Raw genomic sequence first — 25,262 nt, forward strand, 5'->3', positions numbered from 1 at the left:
TGCTCCTTAAAATTATCCTTGTCAACTATTTTCTTCGACGGCTTATCTGCATGCATGAGAGTAGACCGACTCCTTGTCTTAGCTCGGGCTGAGAATTTTCGATATACGTTGACGAGGTCTATATGATTCTTGTTCATTCCGAAACGGTATTTCATTTTTTGGACAGCAACCAATATATGTCATGTCTCATGTCCCAATGAGTAGTGGAACAACCACTCGAGTAAGTTTTACTACGACGCAGTGTTTTCAAATCGTGTCTTGGACACATACAAAAAGTAAAGTGGTATACGGTTAATAATACTACGACGACTACTACTATTTCTTCCCCTAATGCCACCACTTGTTAGATTCGAAGACTTTGCAAAATCGCTTGACAACATGGCTTCGTCGTCGTATTTTTCTTGCCATCTCGACGGGGAGCAATTCATCCCCATTACTAAATGACAGCTGCATACCAACGATCCACCAAACAATGCCGAATCTAATTTGTACCTCGAGTACAGTTGTGTTAGTTAGTATTTAGAACTGGCTGGACACGTTTTTTTCTATTTAAGGAAATGGTAAAAGTTGAAAGAGGAAGACGTCACGACTCCTCAACGGCATTAACTTTATTTATTTTTATTCGCCGATTAAATGGTTCAAAGTTGAGCAAGAATTATTTTTATCAGATTTGAGCAATAACATCATCCCTTTAAAATTAATTAATTGCGCATCACACCACCATCTCGCCGTGCAGTGGTCTGGTCGTTAGTCTTATTCGGCTGCTTTGCCATGGTGAAGTGCACACTTAATCATACACCATAATCCATAACTTTTCATATTAATATTTCAAACTGATCCTCCAATTCGAACAAATGGATTACTGAGTTATTTAGCAGCACGCTGTCTGCTCACCTTAAATTTTACGCCCACTAAGTGCATGTCTAAAACAACAACTTAATTGCTGGGACGTTGCCACCTTTGCAAACTCATTAATAAAGTTTGTGAATCGGGCAAATTGTAAGTTTGTAATTGCCATTCAACTCATGAACGGATGGCAAATTAAATACCAGGATTAAATTAAAAGAAGGAAAAAGGAGGAGTGTTTCCATCACACATTTCCGATTTGCTATGCTCTCAGTAACCTCTTTGGGATTAATGTGGCCATGCCCTTCACAAAAAAGTGATGAAAACTGTCAATTTGGGATTAAGGTTTAATCCAAGTAAATAAAATATAGAGTTTTTTTGTATATGGTCGTTTTGCTCACGGCTCAGATATTTCCGTGCGTGCAAATATATTGCATTATCACGAACAAAGGGTTTTGTCGGATATCGATGTGTGTGGTTTTATTCATATCAAATTATCATCAAAATCTTTATCATCAGACAAGCAAAATTTGTCGCCTCCGTCCATTAAATAATGCGATGGTTGGTTCCCGACCACGCAGGCATTCAAATAATTATCATCATAAACCATGCCTCTCACGTCGCTAATATTTTCGAATAAGTCGTCGTCCTGCTTGAAGAAGGCAGCGTAATTGTTGTTGCTTGCTTGCTCATTGGGAGAAGATTTGCTCATTGGGATTCCGGAGATGAAGTTGTTTCCTCAAGAAATATTGCACCTTGGGCACAGACAGACAAACAACAACCTATCAATAAATATCCATATACGCGTGTAATATTGGTCCCGTACGACGATTCCTCGGCCAAAACCGGATTTGTCCTAGTCTATCTATCGAGTCCGGTTTTTACTCGTACGTATCAAACATTATTTATTTTATGACTTGGAACTTAATGTTTGTAATCAACTTCCCACACACAGAATCGTAAAAAATGTTTCATGTGTCACACGACGACTCGTACCGACCGACTGCTTCTTCTTCTTTGCCTTCTTTACTTACGACAAATTATAATGGGAGCCTATAAAGCAATGATGATGATGATACATAGATTTCATCTTGTTCACCTTTTCCCTTATACAAATTATTACTATTTCACCGGGCGAGTCATGATCGCTACTTCTCTTTAATTCTACTTTACTTTACATATTCTTCTCGGCATAAGTTACACTTAGCACTGCCGTAAATCGTGGATTGGATATACATTTTTTAACTCGAAAGTCTAATCGGAAAGCTGAGAATTTTCTGAATAATAAAATGTGTGCCAAAAGATTAGCTTACCAATACGCGATAAAGGAATAGAATGGAATGCGTGGTTAGCGATGATGATGGGATCAATAACACGACGACGATGCGTAAATAAATTGCAGCCTTAATTCGAGATTCGTATGCAATCTACGCATGAAATCCATGCAACATTAATGTCCAACCGAGCCCATTGGCAAATTAAATGCAAACAAACAATAGGTTGGGGTCATGATTCACCTCCATGATGTGGTGGACGTGCAAATTGCAATTTACAACTGACAAACAATGCCTCCTCGGCTGGCTTACATATTTTTTTACTCATACTCGCCAAATTTATGGGGCTGGCTAATCAACCCGTGTTCTCTGAATGAGAGGAAGCCCAGAAATCGGCAGTGAGTGAGTGAGTGAGCAGACAGCACAGGTGAATTTCTCAATGGAAAATGGATGGGATGAAATGGAAGTAAATTAGCATTTCATTGAAGTTATTGTTACTTTGTTGAACAAACGGTGCATTAATTTATGATGCGATTCTTCCACCTGAATCGCACCGCTTCGTGCATGCATGCATGGGTCACTCTCTGTCTGTTCGGATTCACTCAAACAGATTACCCACGTTTTCATGGTTGTGCTCTGCTTGTCATTTAAGAATATTTAGCAAGAGCTTCCTTCCCCACGAGAAAAAAATCTGAATGAATGAACGAGCGAATTCGCTCGTTACGTACAAATCATCATTTAGTGTTACGCGGAACGCTCTCGTGTGGACGTGTTACTACAGTCTTTAGTAAAACAATAGGAAAAGTGAGCACAAAATTGAAAGACAATCGTAAAAGTGCATAGTGCAATCGTCTGCGCTTGTTTATTTAATGCCGTTGTTTTACTAGCGGGGTGGATTTTTTTCCGCCAGTCGCCCGTCTGATGCCGGTGTTACAATGGAAAATGAAACTTATGTCTCAATTAATATGCAGTTATAGTGGAGGGGATTTATGTAAGTGTTGAGTTGAATGAAAATTTCTAATTTGAGGTGGAAGTTGAATTTCTTAGTTTGTAAATATGTAATAATGAAGCTGTTGATTTTAAATTAAGCAATGTAATCCGGAGGGGGTGGGTCTGGACCATGTCGCCAATGGGGCTCATTTTTCAACGGTTTCGGTCCAAGATTCAAATATGGGTTTATTATTAGCATAAACTTATTTATTCGGCTGAGGAATAAGATAAGGAATCAGCATGGGTCTGTTGGTCTACACAATTGTTTTCAGAATTTGGACTCCAGTTTTCTACTTGCACACAAAAATCCAGACATATATTACCAGAAGGAAATATCAGAAAGATTATACAGGCTTCGAGTTATAAGCAGGAATCATTATCAGACATTATGATAATCCGAGAATGAGTTAACATGAAATTTGTTTGTAATAATTACTAATCCTAAGTAATAGTGAACATATCTACACAACTGACTGAAATATGACTTTGGGATTTACACATTAGCGTTGAACCAAATTGTTGCCTGACTTTTGACACCGAATGATAAGAAACATTACTAATCTTGTAAAGTACGTGATTAAGAAGAAGAATAACAATTATCCTCCCATAACGTTTCATATTCTTCCAAGAATTTTCCATCCCTCGAGTTAAAACAAATTGTAAGGCGTATTTACGTGGCTTAATCTTATCTTGATCTAATAATTTGCCTTCATTTTATCAAGTACTCGTTTTAAATGTAGAAATAAATACGTCCAATGAACTACTAAACCAATTTGCTCTGGTTTGTAACTACCCACCCACAACAAGGCAATAAATGGACAGTTGTTGTTACTCGTCGATCAGCCTTTGTTGCATCCTTTGCTTGATTGAAAAGCACGACAAAATAACTTCTTCACACACACACGCGGCACCTTGAATCGCATCTCCTCATCAAAATTGCCCACAACTTGACTGACTTTTCTTTAAAGTGTAACCAACCACTTCATCAATCTCGACTGCGTAAGATTTGCGAACGAATGTGACTTTATGAATAACTGACCAACTCTGTAAGGCAAGGACTCCTCGTTCAGATAAGGCAAATACGACCCATCAACATAATAATGAGTAGGAGGTCATGCATTTACACATGTAAATAAATACAAACCTATACTTTATGCTAATCGTATTATCCTAACGGCCAGGAACGCGTTGTTATATACGTACGCAGAAAATTTTTGCAACAAGTTATGCAAGTTTTACATACATTTCCCCAACACTAACGAGTATTTAGATACACATATAAGTGCCAATCTGAACTGCTAAAAGCATCATCATCATTATATATTCAGCAAAAATGAGTGACTCTGTGATGCCAAAATGAAGCTACAGAGGAAGAGAATTGGAATAATATCCATCAAATTTTTTGGACACAAAGACGAATCTGATCGAGATGAGGAACGTCCTTGAGTTCAATTGTCCAACGAAGTGCATGCCAACATCATCCCCTCCCACGCACCTCGTCATTGTTACAAGTTTAATTTGTAATCGGGAAGCGGAGGAGGATGATCATGAGATGAAATATTTATATTTCGCCTTTATCCACTTGTTGTGGGGCGGATTATCGTGGAGCATTTTTCCTATTACGTACTTATCCATAGCCGGCAGGGTAAACTGAAATTATTGTTATTGACATTTCATGCGAGGATAGCATGTCTCACCCTCCAAGCGAATTAAACTTTCCTGGACAAAAGTGCATAGTTGCATTAATATCATGCTTCATAAATTCAGCATCATAAAATTTCCCTTGTTTGATGCAAATAGAAATTAACTCTGAGATGAAATACGACACTTTCTCTGAGGCAGGCAACAAAAGTTCATTTGTTATGATGAATAGAAATGAAATAGGGATGAAAAGAAACTTGATACCCTTGATGCCGAGACTAAAAATATTGTTGTGAACGCACAGTAGTGGCGTGGCGACGATATGGATAAACATTTATTGCACTGTATTTATGGTCCATTGTTTTATTATGACTCCAAAAATCAATTAACGTGCGACTCCAGTTAGACATGACTCCAAGTTATCAATAGTCTGGCGTGCGAGATGGAGGATGCCCTGGTCTGGACTAGCTTTACTTATCTGGAGAACTTGAGAATATATTAACTCAAAGTCTCGAATCGGCAATTCTAGTGGGACTAACAACAATCTAAATTTGGAGGTGAGGGGTGATCATCAAGTTGCACAAGTCAGTATTGTAGTTTGATTCCAAGTTTCAGAAATATGCAAATGTCATCAATTGTGCGTTTCTGGCAAGAGAATTCTGCATCTTAATTTTACGAATTCCATCCATCCCATTAAAGAAACCTCATCATTTCCATTCCATTCTCATTCTCGTTTGTTGAGAAGAGCAGTGGTTTTGAGAACTTGTCATTAGCCTTCAAGTTGGTTTTCACACACATACAAACAACTTCTGGGTTGACAACGGCACTTGGGCTGATTTTGTACATATTTACCATCACCCAACCCACCCACCCTCCTCCCCCATGATACGTTCTCTTCATTATGAATGAACATAAATGACTCGTGAGAGAAGAGAAATGAAGCTCATCCCAGAATACGAGCCATTTAAATTTTAAATCCAGTCCAAATGTGACTAACGGTTCTTCTTCTTCCAGCCAGATGGAAAATCTTAAGTGACTAATCGTCAGTGAAACAGACGATTTTTTTCCCCTTCATCATCTCGCGAACCTTCTTTTCTCCTAGTTCACCACGAGAAACAGCATCTTCTAAATCTATCCCAGCTCCTTAGCTTAAGTAGTAATAGTTCGTTTGCTACTCAATTTTTTGTCCAACCAACAACTCTCGCAGTTTCCACCATCTCATCTTCTCACGATATTTGAACAAGATTTTTTGCTCCTTCAGTATTTTCAACATGTTTTGCCACACCCAAACCGGATACAGCTAAGCACTTGTACTTATTTCGCAATTTTGACTTATTGACTGTCTGGATTGCTGCTTGTGTGTCCCGTTATTTCGCCAAATTTTACTATTCGCTTCCCCTCCTCCATGTGAGAATAAATTCCCGTTTGCACCAACCAACAAAAAATGCTCGTGCAATGGAAATAGTCCAGAGATTGAGAGAGAGATGAATTCTTCGTCTCATTCAATTCACTCCAATGAGGCCAAAGTACACACTATTTGCTCCACAGACGTATGTACTTCTGCATAAATATATGTACAAGAACATGTTTATACGAATTCCTGGATTGAATCTCCGCACCAGGATTTAGATTTATGTCTTTGCCAAATGTGAAGTGAACATCTACTTAAATCTCTTGGTTTGTGTATGGTTGTCTAAATTTTAAATTTTTTGAGATTGCTTTCCTGTTTGTTTGTACCCGTAGCTAAAACGCTAAAGTCAACCCTTTCATTTGTTCAACTTTTTGTTTGCCCCGGTTTGGGGAAGTTATTGTATTTTTTGTCTTGTACATTTTTGAAATATGTATTAGTTTTATGGTTAGATTAGAGGAGAGGGAAACAAATTGGAGAGTTAGGATAGGAGGAGGAGAAAGAAGGACACACAATTTATTAATCTTGGTCACGCCGCATGCTAAAGTTGTGTGTGTACACTTCTCATTAAACTAAACTAAATTAATTCAGGTCGGAGGATCTCATTACTTAGTTGCTGCTACCACGAGAGAGAGGTTTCAGCCACGGCAGATTTTTTATCCTATTGACCCGAACAATAACAACGCGATAAAAAGTTGTGGCCATTGTCGCTGTCAGCTCGGTGGAGGAATCAATGAGCCCGCGTATGATTTATTGGCTCGACAGAAATTCCTTCCACATAAATTCAACAATCGTATAAATAACGTGGATAGATAAGTAAGTAAGTGAATAACTATTACACAGGTTTGCGCCTTACGTTGAACGGGATACGTGCAGCCGTATAGGAAAAAGTCTTTAAAAAACGCGTTATTAAGTGAATTATCTATCTACATAACCCCACAAAGATGTGTGCCTGAGCAAAGGCAACAATGCAATAAATATCGCTCGACTCTCCTTTTTCATCCGTGGATGGATTCTGTTATTTTTACAGAGTTTCAAAAATTCTTTAATTATAATCATCACTCATGAAGTTGTCAGCCAATTTACGCTTGTGGAATGTTGAAGCCACGTAATTGATCTTGATTTCTATGCAGCCTTGTGACGAACGTATGTATGCAGTTCCAGGCAGGAGAAATCGTGAGAAATCATTCCCTCTAAATGAATGCTTAGTGTTAAATTAGTGCTAAATGAGATTTGATCTATTTAAAAAAACATTTGAACTCTGATAATGAGACGTTAAAATTCTGTCACCTTTTTTTTACCAATATTATTGCAACTCATTCAGCCAGATTATTAATAAGTACAGGATTCTCTACAAGTGCACAAGTAGATATTTATGTGCGTAGCTACTGACTCATTTCACATGTAAATCTTTAATGAATATTCTATTCATAATTTATGCTCAAGAGGGTATTAGTACGGAGTGTTTTGTATCGTTATCCCAATGCAAATTTGTTCCATAGTGATAATAATATCTCTTCTGCAGTGTAATCAGTGGCCCTTCAGTTCAGCTTGGTAGCTCAATAAACAAATGGTTCACCTAAACTTTCAAGACTTTCAAGAGAGGCTCAACTCCCGTTACACTCCCATTATTCGAGTCATGTCAAACTATTTATTTATTTCTCTTCTTGTCCCAATCAGCAGCGATCGAGTCATTATTATCTCGTTCTGAATGTGCTTCTCGAAATATATGCAGCCATGCACATTTATTTGTGCACATGACGGTGAGACAAGGAGTGTATGTAGCATGATGATAAATGCGTTTCCATTATGACTCGCGTTGTAAACAGTGAAAATAAATGCCCTACTTGTGCCATTGATTGATTGGTAATTGGCCTGATTTGATTCGATTATTGATTGAATTTGGAAATTTTATAAATAGAATGTGAATATGTTTCTACAGATTGTCGAGTAAGTAATGCGAGTCGTTATTATTATTAGTTAGCAATTTAAATAGCATGTGGTGTGTGGCCGATTAAAAATATAGATCTCATTGGGATAAGAAACCCCGAAGGATGTGTGTACATAGGTACACAGGTTTTTTTGTTGATGAGCAGAAAAAGATCTACAGGGTGGTTTAAAAAGAAATTAACTAGAAATTTTTCAATGATTTCCATAAAATCCCAAAACACGGTACTAAAACTAAATTCTTTTCTGGTGAATAAGCATCAGAGAGAATTGTAAGAGTCAGTGAAAATATGAATACGATTAATTTCAGGCTATCATGAATGTGCATTGAGAGTTAGGGCTGGAAGATAAAATCTGGATAATGACGCTTTTATAGTCTGTGAAGGAGTTCACAGGTTATGAAAGCAGACAAAGAACCATCACAAGCTTAAGAAAGCTTAGAAAAATGTTCTGGAAATGTTTTCAAATTGATATAAAATTACGCTAATTTTACGATAATATTTCCATTGTGATTTTGATTTTATGCTGCAACCAGTAAAAATCATTGAAAAATTGCTTTAAAAAAGTTCTCTTTGTAAAGTCTGATAGTATAGTATTACTCCTCTAATTCTGTCGTAAAGTCCTTTTTGAACCACCCTGTATGTAAGCTGCTGATACAAAAAATTTAAAACCGACACTCGTAACATTAATCAATATAAATATTTATTGCAACTTGTAAATCAATATTCAAAACTTATCACATTCAAATCTTAATTGGAGCCCAATTCATTGTTTGCTAGCTTCGTGAAGTTGCTAATTGGATAAAACTAAATCAGAATTTTTGGCACGTTCTTTTTTTTAATTTCTGGATCTCAACATCAATAAATCATCGCTCAATTCACACATGCATAAATGCATATTTAGTCCGTGGCTAAAAGCGTATGCACTCTGGTGCCTTTGCACTACCAATCTTATTATCATGGTATTTTTTATTAGCGGATGTGGCAAAGTTGACACGGAGACACGTGAGGATAATAATGTGACACCCCCGCCCTAACCAGTTGCTGCTTGACATTGCTGGCAGCAGACATTGATTTGATGTGATAATCTGAGGAATGAGGAAGTAAAATGTTATTATTGGACCATGTCTAGAAAATTTGAAAAAAAGTCCTGGGTGGCCTGACACATGATAACCTGACTGACATCACCTTGAAATTAGGTTCCATCCAATACCATTCCAAGTCCTACACTCTGTCAATAATCATTAAACACTGAATGAAATGCTAAATTTCTATCATCTTAAAATAAATAGGCATGGTTCCGTGGATCTCTGAATAGTAAAAGAAATACGAAGAAGTCGTCTTAAGTGAACCACCTTATCCGATATGATACCGAATCCTTCCCAAAACGGAGAGATTCATATATGTATGCACATACGTGTATTTGTGTATATGAGATGAATGAATGATGATTTCAGCTCATGCCGCATGGGTTCCCTCACCCTGCGCTTTATGCCGTTCCATGATGAACACAGAAGAAATCAAGAAAAAACGGAACATTATCAAGTTGGAGACTGATATCCTCTCTCTCTGAAGACGAAAAAATAAAAGAAGAGATGATGACAGGAGCAGAAGAGAGAATAAACGAAATGCATGATCCATTATATAAATGGGCCTTGCCTTTATTTAAATTCTTGCCAGCAGCCACCACACAAACGATAATGAGAGAGAATAAGAATAAGGGCAATAAGGCGAGATCAATCGGCGAGAGAATGTCCAAGTCAACATGGGATTGCATTAAAACAATCTGTTAATATTTATCAGAGTGTAATTATCACACGAGGTGGTTGCTTGGTAGGATGAAATTGACTTGGGGCATTCATTTCATTCTGGTTTTTACCATCACAGAAGACAGTAGTAAGTCGTAGTAACGCCAATATCATCACTGTCAAATCCTTGTATGAACTAATGATTGTGCTTTATTTACATTCAGACAATTCTATGCCGGTGGTGGTGGTACTGTTTTGTGTGATTAACAGGTTACTAATTGCTTTTAAATCATCATCATCATGGTCCTTCATCCCTACTTATGCACGTATCCAAACATTGGCATGGTTGGGGTTGCCAACTCATAATAAGGCATTCCTTCCTTCCTCTTTTTCATCCTTGATCGCCAAGTAGTCGAGAAGATTCGCGGAAAATGTGGGGAGTCTTGTTTTCATCGTGGGTAAAACAGGTAGCAGACGAGTCGGAAGAGAGAATGGCGTATTTATCAAAAAATGTAAAATAGTAGTCGTCCAAGGGGAAAACATTCTCGTAATGATGGATTCTTTTGAGGAGAAAGGTAGTGGGAGAAGAATGGAAAGGGCAGCAGAGGTGAAGTAAAAGCCGTGGCACTCCACCACGAACTCTCATCCATCATTCGCCACCAACAACCCCTTCTTCTTTCGAGAGACTACGACGACTCATCATTTCCCTCCTGCATGCATACATAAGTTCCTTCATTCCAACCCCACCAGCGAAACCACAGTACGACGAGACAAAGTCACTAAAAAGTAAGCTAAAAAATCTCATAGGAAACCACAGCGTCCAACAAACGAGAAAAGTTCGTCCCTGTGACTGATTCCGGCTTTTGGTGAACCGCAGCAGCCAGCATAATAACACAGCTATAAAGAGAAGGAGAAGAAATACCTGCAACCCCATGACAAAGAAGATTCAGAGGCAAACCAAACCACAAATGCATCAACATCATTTCAACTTAATCGGTTTTCTTGTTCAAACTTTCATGAGAAATTCTGATTGTTTCTAAAATTCATATAAAAAATGATGTGCAATTGTCACTATACGACTGAAAAAAAATATTTTGCGCATGCATGTGAAATCCAAAAGAAAGAGTAGCGAAAAAAAATCCGCGAAACAATGCAAGGAAGAAAACCTTCTAGAAAACTTTGACACTATAAAACCACTTTTATATATTTAGCAGTTGCAACAATCTCATCACTTATTTAATTGTTTCGCACAAATGGCACTGCAACAATTCGAAATACAAGTAATGAAGCTTGGATGGCTGTCACACATTTGTTCAAGTAGTGTTTGTACAATGCTCAAGATACATATTTTAAACGAGTTACTGCGCTTCACTCGGAGCCACAACAATCTTTGACAAAACGAGTCAAGTTGTTCACTACTTGAACCTCGAGTAGAAATTCGTAACTGTACCAACAACCTAATAAGCAGTGGCAGTGGGAGAAGACGTACAAACCGTTGATGGAGAGTGTTTTCCTTCAAAAAGTATCAACAAAACATCAACATTTTACCAAGTGCAACAATGATGTGTAGTTTTTTGGTCTGGTGCATCGAGATGCAATGGCTTGGTGTGGAATTTTACACCACTTAACTCACGATAGCATTCTGACTTAATAACCACCATGCACCACTCGTCGTCTTCTTCTTCCTCGCACTGATTTCGATTCTCAACTTGTTGGATCGGTAGAAAAACGATTTTTCATCCAGGCGAGGCTTGGGAAATCCAGACTCCATTCTGCTTCCTCTTTCGATTCGGGACAAGAGATGTACGTCTGTCTATCTTGTGATTATCAGCCATAAAACCGACAAGGGTGTCGCAGTGATTTATTTATACGCGGTTATAATACAGCCCCCTTAAAAGAGTCGCCGCCTGCCTTTGTAAAATAGAGGCATATCCTGGATAAAATATTAAAAACACGACCGCCGGCACGTTGACGACGATGCACTTGTTCGCTATTAAAACTGTTGTTGATGTCCTGTTATTTATGCAAGTCGTGAGGACACGCAGGCATTTCCTTCATGTAGCGAATCAATATAATTTGTCACAAAGGAGAAGTGATTGCAACCAAAGATAACTCGAATGACAAGAGGCTTTACACCGGCAAGTACCCGTGTCGTCGTCGTCGTCGTCGTCGTGCTTCGGTTGAGGAATTCTGCACCACTCGAAGAATGATTTGATGGGAGGGAAGGTTGTTAGCTTTACTTTACATAATTTCATTGTTCACCTGCATAATGTGTCATTTCTACCTCCTTGTCGTCGTTCATTGGTCTCGACGACAAATCCATTTTTTGATGGCACTTACTTACTTTCTGCTCATTCAAGCCGGCATTAGACTTTCTCAGAAAGTGGTTCGGACAGTAAAATGGACTCATTTTCGCCAGTGCGGATTGCCTCCTACCGAAGCTACTGAAAAATTTCATGCTGGCTATTTACTCCAATGATCAAATCCGCTCCTTGTCACTTATATAGTGGATGGAAGCTTTAGAAATTTGCATAGCATTGTTGCAGAATATATACGACGGCAGCCAAGTGTGAAATCCGATAAGAAACTGTATCCATGTACTAATGAAGAAAAAAATGATGAAAACATGCAAAAAATGGGACACAACAACTACTCACTTGCTCACTTATTACATGTTACTTTGGTAAAATTAGTTGTGCTGCAGTCTGCAGATGATTTCAATCAGTCAAACCCAGTGACAGCAACGGTGTAACAAACAATGCCTGCTGCATTACTTACGAGTGCATTTCTTGCCACTATTTCTCAAGTTCAAGGTAAGTTTACTTTAATGCTAAATGTGAGAGCAACCTACATTTTGAAACGGCTTGTCTTAAAAAATCCCCTCTCTCTCTGTCGGTCTCGGTGGTGTGAAGCATATGCCAATCCCCTTCCACGTCGAAATACTTATTTCTTCATCTCCTCCTCGGACGAAAGTTGGCATTTTACTTATTTTTACCATTTCACACAATGCATTGGTATCATACACACTAATAAATAAACTGCTCACTCACAGTGACTGCTGCGGAACTGCCAAGTTTTGGTACGAAATTGCTCATTCTCTTCGCAAAAGAAAACGAAATTTATAAAATAAAGCATACTTAAACCAAACCACAAATAAAATTAGGAATTGAGGACAACTTTTTCACATGTTTTATTGGAAATAGCTCAATTTTAGTCTTTGTGCATTTCTGACGGTTTCGTGGTTTAGTTTAGGAAGAGAAAAAATGGTAAAAATCTCCTAAACAAGTGGTTTAACAGGGGAGGAAAAAGTATGCAAGCCCTATTAAATCCATACATGTGCAGTATTTACCTTCATCAAAGTCAAAGTGTAATCAAGTCGTTATTCAGTCAAAAAACGCCAACCAAAGGATTCTACCGTTTTTTTAACGATAATTACAATCTTGATTAAATTTGACTGATTTCTAACTTGACCATAAAATCCAAAAAGTTTGCACGAATCTCCCCCAAAAAAATGATGAAATCGAATCAAACGATTGCTTATACATGCTCGTTGTAAAAATAATCAACAAAGTCATCTCAGTCAGTTTTGGAATAAGGGCATTACTGCTGCATTTCGACTGCATCTGCTGCTTTTTCCTCCGAGGAGTCCATTGTCAAATCCTCAACAGTTGCACCACACATTTGTTCTGCTGCTATTTTCCGTACGTATAAAACATCTTCAGCTACCAGCCTGCCTTCTGTCATGTATGCACATACATACCAATTTTATATATTTGGTGTGCTTTTGCCCCAATAAAATTTGACGGAGAGGGAGGAGACGCGTCTCTCCACCCAATGAATAAATGACAAAAGTATCTAACATTTTGTGTTTTATGGGACTCTTTCAATTTCCATGCATCATTTTTTACACATTTTATGCCAAGCAGCATATGGAATCAGCTCCATACATGATTCAGTAATAATACATACTTATACACAAAAGATGACGGTCTTGCCTCCATTTAATCCTCTTTTAATAACACATCTCTCCTTACTTTTAAAAACCTATCATTCCGAATTCTCACGCCCTAGCGTATAAAATAATCAAACCTGTTGTATTGTGGTTTGTTTGAAAATTTCCTCGATTTTTGAGTGAGACCACCACACTTTTCATATTCGCTGTGTGCAATGTTTGTTTTTCTTGGACTTTTTCTACCACAAGCAAAGTGACACAAACGGGCTGTAAATTTTTGGTTTACCGAAACCTACTTGCACGATATTTACAACAAATCCTATATACCCAATGAATAGAGAGTCAGATTGGGTGGATTTGAAGAAATCTCTCTCAACTTCATCTGCATAAGCAAACTCTAAAATGTAAATGTGTCAAAGAAAAGCGTCATTAGTTGAACTTGATTGAATCCAGTGAGAGAAGAGGAGAAGAAGAATACCAAAAAAAATCGTGAGCACATTTTTAATTCTAAACCAATCTGTATGCATGGTTGACAATGGGATTAAAAAAAAAGTCTGCCATTTTACTTGATGGCTTCCACTCCTAATGAGTTTTGGGTAATCAAGTCAATCTTCTCAAAAATTAAATTGCTGTTGCCACCTGCCTTGATCCATAATTTTAATTTCTCAAGTGACTGACTGGCTGACTGAGTGTGACTACAGTTTCACGGCTTATGGTGGGTTTTCTAGTCCGTGGAATTGGGCAATAAATCACAAACACGATTAAAACTTTGTGATGATTAGAAATGAAATTCTATTCGCGAGGACAAACTGGTTTAATGTTGTGTGTGTATCGTTCCTCATGTCAGCCAGGCAGGTAAGTAGTAATGGATTGACTGACTGACGTTCTTCTTGGACACCATTCTGACAGTATGACAAACGGTTAAATAAAACACAAATTTAAGTAGATCAACATTTCGAAGAAGAAGAAAAAAAACACATTTCAATTCAATGACATGCATTCAATTATTATTTTGTTTTATTAATGATGGAATGCCATTCTGAATCAGCGGACATCAACCAGGACCCGTTTTATTCGGTTGGTATTTATTTTAAAAGGATAAAAGCAAAATCATCCGTTTTGAATACAAATGGTAATTGCGTGTTTGTCTAGTTTATTATTCCTCCTTTGTTAACAAGACAGTCAACTTGGCAAATTTGCACACAACACAGCCAACCAAAACCAAGAGTACGAACGGACGTGTGTGTCGTGTCAATGTTTATTTTAATGATTGTGTTTATTTATCGTAGTTTCAAGAAAGAGATGGTTTTATACACAAATGCACTTTATCCCGATTTACATAAAATGCAGCCAGGCAGTGGCGATAAAATGCTCAAAATGATAGTTTATACAGGAGTATATTTATTATTTAGGAGAAATAATTTAATTTCAGTTTCCATAAAATTTTATCATAATACGTACATAATTCAAAATGAAGCCTGGTAATAGATCCACCGTAAAACGTTTTAATTATAAAAGACTTATAATTAAAAGTGCAATTGTAAGTAAAAGTCGAGAGAGAGAGAGAGAGAGCAATTTAGTATTTACCGATTCCCACAATGTACTTACTGGTCTAACAGCATAATTAATCTATCCATTTAAGCGCAGCACGCACTTGGTTGATTTGACGAAGAAAGTCATGATGCCGTCAAAATGCATGAAAACGTAAACAATGGATGGAAATGCCTCAAACTTCACTGACCTGGCCAAAACGGTTTCACATGAGATGCCTCCTCTCTTTATTGCCTCTTACACGACACGCCACGAACGAACGTATCAAGCCCTTCATTAATTTCTTTAACCGTTCAACTTAATTACACTTCATTACATTTTAATGCGCTACGTACGGATCTTAATCCTTTTGAAAACTTGGAGTTTTAGTCAACGCACATAATAATCAAGTTGTGATCTACTCGAAGTCCTTCAAACTTGGTGTTTATTAAGTGTCAAGTTACAAAATGTGATTGTTTATCGTCAAACTAATAAGTTTGCATGCTAAACAAGCATCACGTCATTGTCATTTGTTTCAGTTGTCCCTCTAGAGTGCGATCTGTCCATTGTATTAATGGCTGACCAGTAACTTTAAATGTGGAGGCAGTTCATAAATTTAATTGGAAAATAAAGTCGCATCATTTACTATGTTGGTAAATAAGTATGAATGAATGGTTTCCTGGGGAGGAGGATTCCTGATAATTACCAAGTCCTCTAATGTGTCCCCAGATATATGTTCTGAAGAAATTGCTTTCTCGATGTGAATTCAGCCCAATACTTGGCCTAAGAACAAGACAATCCCCTATATTCGATCCCATTAAGCAATCGCTACAGCACTTTGCTTAATTCCAAATGAATGTCTGGCTTAAATGCATTTTCTAATCAGGGAGAGTGAGCCTACCCGATCGAACATGTATGCATTTCGTATATGCATGCATACTCGTGGTGGGGAGGACATTTTATTTTCATCCGGAATAACAATTAGCTGACCAGCATATAAACAAATCCTCTCTGAATCCCCACTTTGGTAGACGAACTCCAGCATATTCATCCTTATTTGACCCATAGGACATACATACAAATATATTAGACGATATAACACCACATACACACACGCACGCACTCCATTTATCAAATGAAAATAGCAGAAAAGCCGGAGTTTCTGGGATAAAATAAATTAACCCTGGTTTCCTGATCCCGTCACAACTTCTTCCTAAATGACCACCACACCACGCTGAGCTCACCGGTCAGGAAATCTACCAAAGTGTCCAGTAATTTACGAACGTATCAAACCGGCCGGCCCATTTTTCTTTGCATTCTAATCTCGCATTTGCCTGCCAAAGTTAAAAACTAACTATAAAACAAACAAATAAATCACGTGATGAGCCCGCCGATAAAAACCAGCTCAATCAACGGGACTCTGGGTCAGAAGAGTAATGAAACCATATCTACAGTCCACGGATACGAGGGGAGGAGGAGATTCGATGTAGATTTATAGTCGGGCTAATATTCTTTACATGTGTAGAATTTGAATTAACGAATAATGGGTGAGACAGCACATTACAAGATATTATTCCTCATCTCCTCTCTTTAACTTTCCGTTTTTTTACGAGGGCACAAAAAGTAATTAAAAACTTTATAAATGCATTTTTCCCCGGCTTCGAACGGTATTCCGTAATTAAAAAGTGCGTACAATGCAAATTTATTATCTCGCGAGGAGAAGAGGAACGCTCCGTAATATACAAATTTTACTCCAAAATATTTCAACTGTATTCGTTTTTTCATAACTTAATTCCGCCCAAGATCATCTTCTTCTACCCAGTGTAAAATTATTTAGTGTTTAAAAGAAGTGGTTTTCTATGGGAGTACGTAGTCTGATAATTCACTGATTATTTTCCAATTATGCAAAACCCAATTCAATTAGACCGGTTTCGGATTTGTTTGTGTTGTGTATGTGCACAAAAGACTTCCGCCAACTCAGCGCTAAGGTGGAATTTAATTAATAATTATGACCCTGATTAGCTAACCTTATGGATTTAGAAAGATCACTATCATCCGCCAAAGAAGATGTAAATGTCGTGTCTCAATAAGTGGGAGATGAATTGATTCCACTTTTTAAATGAATGAATTTAGAGATCCCATCGCGTACGTGACGCGTTGGGTTGAGGAGTAGTAAAAACGCAACAATGGTCATTTGTCTTATGCACATTGAATCAATTAAGTGAACTGAATCAATCAGTCAGGAAAGCATGGCGACACAGTTTCTTATTTCGCGTAAATCTTTGTTTCACTATAATTGACAATTTGACAAATTAACCTTCAAATCCTGAGCAACCTTGCATGTAAAAGTCAAGTCAAAAGTGGGTTTCAATTAAGATGACGAAAAGAAGCCGGTTGGGCACGGTGCAAGCAAATCATGTCCTAACCTTTCTCTCGTTTAGCAGATAAATAGATAAAATGCATTCTGTGGTTGGTCCAACAATTTATTTATTGGTTAAAATCAAGGGAAACCATGCATCTATTGATTACCGGTATTTTACAATTGTAAAATTAATCTTTGCACAAAAGTGCAATTTGCCAAAGAAAAAGTCGAACCTAAATCCAAAGATGTGTTTTTTTACATTATTTTCATTTTCAAGCAAGACGCTGTGTAAGTAAACTAATAGGCAAGAAGATCCAGATCGTGCCAATGATTGTACGTGATAACAAGAGTGAAAAAGAATTTCATCATTTCTTCCTCGCCAGAAAAAGTATGAGCGAATTAATCATTTCGATTTTTCACTGTAAAGAAGACCCATCTCACGTCTTTCATTACGTTGCAGACAAACGCGACAGATCAATTCTTGACCTGATCTGAGAAGGTTGCATTAGTTCATTTCTCTGAGCTACCTCTTTTAATAAGTAAAATATTCTACAGGCGGCCTTCTTATCGCTTATGCTCTCCCCGGCATGTGCAATAAGTAGAAACATTGTATAATATAATGCATATTACCAACATGCACCCTGGCTTCAATCTGATTTAGAGTTAAACCACTTAATTTATAACGCATCTAATTTATTACACCTGTTTTTTTTCGTGTCTGTCTATCTGTAGCTTTTATGCACATATTCGAAAAGTCCTGTTTCATGTATGTGGATAACAAATTTAGGCTACCAAATGAGGTGTGAATTCAATCTTGCCTACTTTATTTTTCTTCTTCTTAGACATCATCTCATTTTATGACTTGGAGGATGGCCGAGCCCATCATGCTTTCCACAAAGATATTGATTCATGGGCTTAATTGGGCGAATAAATCATCTCATTTCGAACTCGAACGAGACGAAGAGTACAATGCTCTGATCTTTATCTCAATTTTAATCCATTTTTATTGTTCCCACATCACCACTTGACTGCTTATTGTAACTTATTCTTACTCAGTGTCGTATAAATCAATATCTTCAACTAACGACCAGATCTGACCTGAATATTGGAAGGAGAAAAATCTATTGCTGAAGAATAATAGCGGCATTTCTATCCGGGAGTAGCAAAATGTCAGTAGTAATACGAACATATGCAGTTGGAGACGTCTACAGTATAAACCACTCGAAGGCTGGGCATCATTATTTATCGTTATTTACCACTGTTTATGATGTGAGCTTATTATAATATGTATAATTACCCTCAAATTACACATAACTCGTCATCATCATCATCGTCATTTGTTCTTCAACCCTGATTCGATAACTTCTCTGTTTTGATTTCCGGGAGGAGAAAAACTGGTGAAATTATTCTAAAATCACGTAATCCATGTGAATATGTTGCATACTTCTTCTTCTGGTATTAAGCTACTTGTGTACTAATGAATCTCAGCCAGAACTTGGCCAATTTCCATCTGCTAATCATTAACCAAGACGTGAACAGGATTTTGTACGTATTTCAATTTCACTATGCAAGGCAACAATTTGGATTGGAGGGGATGACCGAGAAAAATAATTAGTTGATGAATTGCCAATATACGAATGAAACCTTGTGTATTTATTTCTTTTCTTTATTTTTCAGGCTAATTTTTAATTAGACACTAATTTCTCCTTCGAGTCGTAAATTAAGTGGAAATCATGATCCTGCTTACTTGCCGCAAACAATGTCTCTTTCATTGTTTATTAATTAATAGTACGGTTCATTACCAAAAATTTTTGATTGTTTTATGCTCTGTGTCAGCGTAATGATTTTGACCAAGTGAGGAGAAAACGAAAATATACCGTCTCTCGTGTATACGAAAATCTGCTCGTACATAGACCACCAGCATTTAATTTAGAAATTAAGTTTGATGAAATGACACAATCAAGCAAAGTTTGACTCCAACAAGTGAGTACTTACTTGGATGGCACACGGAATTGCATTCATTTTTGCAAACTACGGGGAAAATCGTGCTCTAATTACAGCTCGCAATTAACACCACCGTCTCAGAGACGGAAGCACAATCAGACACTAAATGTGTATAATTAGGAAGGGATGTGGATGGGCTCGGATTTAATGAAGTTTTAATAAATGGTGCTACATACTCGGAGCACTAACTAAGTACCTCTTCATACATATACCCACGCAAGTAATAATAATAATAAGATATTCCGTACATGTTACGTACATTACATTCCATGGTCGTCAGTCTACTACGACACCAAAAACCTCTTGCACCTCACGACGACGACGGAGCCAGTTCTTGAAAATAATTCTCACTCGTTGATGAAAACCTAACCCCCGTTCGTTGTCCTGTTACACTTCCTCCCGAATTTAATTTTAATTGGTCCTCCTTTGTTTTTCTTACGTAAAGTCCACGTTTCAAAATTATCTCAATAAGAAAGAAATTGAACTGAAATCAAAGGACTTTTTGTTCCTTTGTTGTTCACCAACAAGTCAAGTAAAAATACGGATAATTGGATTTCTCTTTGAAAATAATGAATTGATTTCTCCATTGACGACAAGAAGCCGAGGAGGAGGAGGTGAACAATTGCATCAGAACATACGTGCTGATGACAGCGACGAAATAAACGAGATGACGACGGAATTCAGCAGCAGCATACCGACGGACCTCCATTCGCTTCATATTAAGGAAGAAAAGGTGACCAGCGGGTGGGATTATTTATTCGTATCACAATTTTTACCTTTATTTCCTTCTGTCCTATAACGGCGTGTGTGAGTGGAATGAGACGAAGATAATAATAATAATATAGAAAGAAACGGGGGATGATGAGGATGATGACAACCGCTTCATGGCTCATCTTGTAGGTAAGGTGGAAAAATATGCTTATGTGTGGATAAAGCTGAAAATTTCGAAATAGAAACGACGTGCATTTGGTTGTTAACCAGAAGTCAATCTGACAAGGAGAGTTAGCTACGAAATCATGAAGAGAAAACGCGGTGCTCACGATTTTGCAGACTTACCGACGACGCCCAAAAATTTTTTGATACATCACTGCCTTCGATGAGGAGGAAACCATTCAAATTAATCTGCTGCACGGTTGCTGCAGTCTAATTTGCAGGAAGGGGAAAAAATCCTGATTTCTAAATTGGATGAGATTTCAGATTTTGGCAGAAAAAGTATGAACCAAGAAAAGGGCATTCTTCTTCCTTGTGTCAAACGGCGTATTATTTGCAACTGGAATTTCGACCCTACGTATTTTTAAACTCCTTCCGTCATTGCTTCATTAAATTAATGAAGCAATAATGACGGAAGGAGCCCCTTCTTCAGAGTCTGGGGCTTAAAAGTACCACTTTTGTGGTAACGTGTCCCCAAGTTTCAGCCCCAAACACGAATGCAAGAAGCAATAACTCATTCTAAATCCAAACTCGTGCATAAATTGCAATTTCCGATGTGAATCAATGACTGCAGCAGCCGTTGTAATTTTGTAATGGCAAGTGCAGCAGGTAAATTAAATTCTCAACTCGTTCGTCCATCGACTTCACTCTCCTTGACTTTTGGTCGATGCGAAATTCAATTTAATTCCTTGACATGTAACTCTTCTTGTTGGGGGAGAGGACTTTGTTGATGCACATTTAGTTAGTCGTTGATTGGAAGGAGAAATGACTAAATTAGGTTTTTGCCCTGTTTACAGCGTGCATCCATGAATGCTTACCAACCACAGACCCGAGAAGAATATTCGAACTTGTCAACTTGGAGCAAATAGAGAACAAGAAGAAATTTGTCTGTGAGTGTGTTTCCACAAGTCGTGAAGAGGAGATGTTGATCTAATTTTCTTGTACACAAAGGGAAATCTGATGTAACTGAAATAAATGGATGTTCTTTTAAGAATGACTAAAATTAGCTCAGAGGCATTTCGCCTACCTTGTGCATTCTCGTATGTATCGCATGTTAGCTACAAGCGAGTCTTCTTCTTCTTCCTTATTTTTTGCCCATTTTGGTCCTTTCGTTCCATCATTTCGGAGAATGAAAGGCATGTCTGTGAAAAAGTTTTTCGTTGGAGCTGTTTCTTCCATCAACTTTTTTTCAAAAATGAATTGATCTCTATTTTCAGTTGAACCCTGGAGCGAATTTTGCAATTAATGAATTACTTCATTTTGTGCTTGATATTATTTCGAGGTGCAAGAGACGTGCTTATTTATCCGAGTCTGATATAACGTCGACGACCAAAAATGTTATACATTAAATACAAATTCACTCCAAGTTTAGTACTTTACTTGAAAAAAATTTGGAAATAATTCCTCCACCAAGTCGTGTACCGGACTAAGGAACGTATTTATATTTTCTAAAAAGTAGCTTTAATCCACATCCACAGAATTAAACGCATAGTTGCACACATAGTTTCCTGTGTGAAACAATATGCCAAACAATTTTCGTACACCGAGCGGATTAATTGAGAATGCTGACAACGTTTACAAACAATAGATTGCTGCATAAGAAGAACTGCATGTGCAAGCTGCTTTTGTTTAAGAAACTGCATATCACACGGTTTAATTAGCATACTGCACACAATGAGCAATACCACCATTTGACACAAGAGAAGGAAATGTTCTTTTGGCAATTAAATATAATTATCTAGAGCTTTAGTTTAGCAGCAGCATTATTGTCATCAAGGGCGATCAACTAAATCTCCATTGTATGAAAACATTGGACGTTGACATTGGGACGGATTGAGTCAATCAACTCAATACCGATGACTTTAATTCAATTGGATTATTTTTCCATTCGTACGCAAATCTGTAGTGTCACATTTGTCACTTTGTTCAGGTGTTAGAACAATTCTACCAATTAGCTCATGCGCCTATTTTACGAGGTGTCAGATTAGATCAGACTCTTATTTTTTTTACATGACGTGCTAATTCAGCGAGATAATCTAACCAAATGTCCGTACAACTGTAAACTTATTGACCCCAGGTTAAAAAGGCGGAGGAACAACAAACTTCGAGTATACGTTTTAAAAAAATGTCTTTAAGTCAGATAATTTTTTCCCCAATTAAACGAATTCCGCTCTCCTTTTCGTGTACAAGTTCACACCTCTTCTCTCGTCTCAAACCCCAGCACCAGTCCACTCCACTAAGCAATTTAAACTGATTAAACGTTAAATTAAGCATTAAATCAAAACTGAGAGCTGTCCACCTTAATTATTTGATAAATGAATTCGCCCCAGTTTCGTGCTCTTTGGTATTTGAAAGAAAGGTAAAATATTTTAATAATGAGAGAAAAAGTGGAGATTTAAAGCAGGCCCAAGAAGTATCGACCAAATTAATCTCGTCGTCGTTTGACCCAGAAGGTCGGCCACATAGCAGAAGAGTCACCCCTCCCTCTCAAGTTTTTTTAACAGATTAATCAAGACAACATGAAGCTCATTCATTAATCCAAAATCAAGTCACATTACGCTCTCTCAGAGAGATGAAGGTGGGCACTCACGACGCACACCCCGTGAAATTGTGGAAGAAAGTGGCGAGCAGACAGGCCTAACACTTTAATGTGAAAAGATTCATCATTACCATTCATGTTATCCTCGGCCATCTTATCGCAGGGGAGTGAAATGGATTAAATTGGATGATACTCACTGAAATTGTCTGACACACAGACAAACACTTTACCTGTTACGTATAATATTTTTCTTATCAACTCGTCGGAACTACGGTCAACTTCCTCACACACATGCCAACAGCGTAAATATACGAAACGAAAATATGGGAACAATTTTCCCTTTAAAATTTTGAATGGGATTTGAAACAATGAAGATTACGATTACGGTGAATTATTGAATCACACATACAATGAACGTGCTCCATTACTGACAAGAAAGAGAAGAAGGATTCATTAACCTCCATTGTTTACCAATTATTTGCCACAAGCCCGAGTCCAAACCAGGTCTAAATAAAGCCATAATTTCGAGACAAATAGCCAATTACGATGGTTGATGATCAATAACATGGGGCAAATAAAAGAGAGAAGAATATATGCGGTGATAATGAAGTGCATGATAAATGGCTGCAAAATCTCGGGTTTAAACACCTCTCATCAAGTACCTGATCAAGACATGACTCACATTTTTGCGAGCTACTGACTGATGATAGTCTCAATTTAAATGTATTACGAGTGATCTATTCGTCGTCGTCGTCGTCGTCGTGTGATGACAGAATCTTTTCTCAAAAGTTTATGCAAACTTGAGAAAAAATGAAACTGGTGGTTTCCTTCTTGACTCACGGTGCAAAATTCAATGGAAACGTTGATTACTTTGTTGTGAGGTACACGTAAGTACTGCAATGTAACCGTGAAACGATATGGTACGTATGTATTTGCTACTGTTTTGCGACACGAGATGACAAATGACTTTTTGTTTTTCATAACGATTCTCAAAACTTGGTCGCAAATGGCCCCGTCCACTTGGGATGAGTAATACGTTTAAAAAAATATTTTCCAAAAAATTTCTCAAGTCACCAAACCCACCAAAATGACTTTGAAAATGCGATAATGATGCGTCTAGAAAGCAGGATAAGAATAAAAGCATATTTATATAGAGAAGATCACCCACCTTTTCTTTCCATTTCCAATCTTGTCCAGTTCAATGTGACGAATATGAGCGTAGGCAGCCATGGTTTGCGACTTTGTTTTGAATTACGAGAAGGCAAATCAGCAAAATCAGCGACAAAATGGACGGAATGGTTTGTTTTCAAACAGTTTTCCAACGACAAGGTGACAAAGACAAGCAGTTGTCAACTCTCCAAGTCAAGTTCAACAAAACCGAATGTGAGGGAACTGTATAAGCCACGAAAAACAAGTCCAAAACTAACTGTTCTTTGTGTGTGGAAGTGGAAGAGAGAGCGAGAGTGACAAAACTTTTCCAGACTTTAAATTTAGATTTCGCCTTTAAAAAAGCAGCGATTTTCCTCCTACGGATCCGAACTCGTCTCAAAATAGACTGAACGAGGAACGAGGGTTGGGGTGAGAGTGCGTCGGCTGGTGAAATGAAGGGAAGTTTTCTGGTCGTCTCCCTACTTTTTCCGGACTTGGTTTATTATTGGTGGCTGATATTGCCTGGTAGATGGACGACTGCAGTTTTTCCAGATTCTGTGAAGAAGAGAGTTGGTTGTGAGAGGACAAATGCGATACTGAGGCTGTGAGGAAGAGTGAGTCAGGTAGACTACTACGAGAGGAAATAAGAGTCGTCTCAAATTCTCATCATGCAATTTAGATGATGAGAGAGAATAAGCTGTAACATGATGGGAAGAAATACCATTTTAACTTTGCTGCACATCGGGATCGAGTATACGCGTTGGATAGTCGTTTTGCCATCGCAAAGTACAACTCGTAGCATTGGAGGGAGTGGGTTTATCGTTTTGCTGGTAGCTTTAGCACCTCAAATGGTAAAATGTATGTGCATTCATTCCATCCCAGTGCAACAAACAACAGTTCGTCTCAACTTTTGCATGAGGTAAATAAACCAAACACAAGTCTA

The 25,262-nt window shown here is 37.8% G+C and overlaps 1 protein-coding gene across 2 annotated transcripts in view; it reads right to left on the reverse strand.

Annotated features, from left to right (window-relative positions):
* The window catches only part of LOC110844273 (microtubule-associated protein Jupiter), a 40,880-nt gene extending 15,957 nt beyond the window's left edge, over positions 1–24,923 (reverse strand). The window contains exon 1 of one of the 2 annotated variants that reach the window (XM_035847690.1): positions 24,339–24,923. In XM_035847690.1, the coding sequence (XP_035703583.1) occupies positions 24,339–24,400 (62 nt within the window). In that variant the 5' untranslated portion in view covers positions 24,401–24,923. The remainder of the gene's footprint in view (positions 1–24,338) is intronic. The other variant, XM_022090441.2, reaches the window with a different exon arrangement.
* Positions 24,924–25,262: the final 339 nt, after the last annotated feature.

The sequence above is a fragment of the Folsomia candida genome, unplaced genomic scaffold (genome assembly GCF_002217175.1).
Source record: "Folsomia candida strain VU population unplaced genomic scaffold, ASM221717v1 Fcan01_Sc002, whole genome shotgun sequence".
Taxonomy (NCBI): domain Eukaryota; kingdom Metazoa; phylum Arthropoda; class Collembola; order Entomobryomorpha; family Isotomidae; genus Folsomia; species Folsomia candida.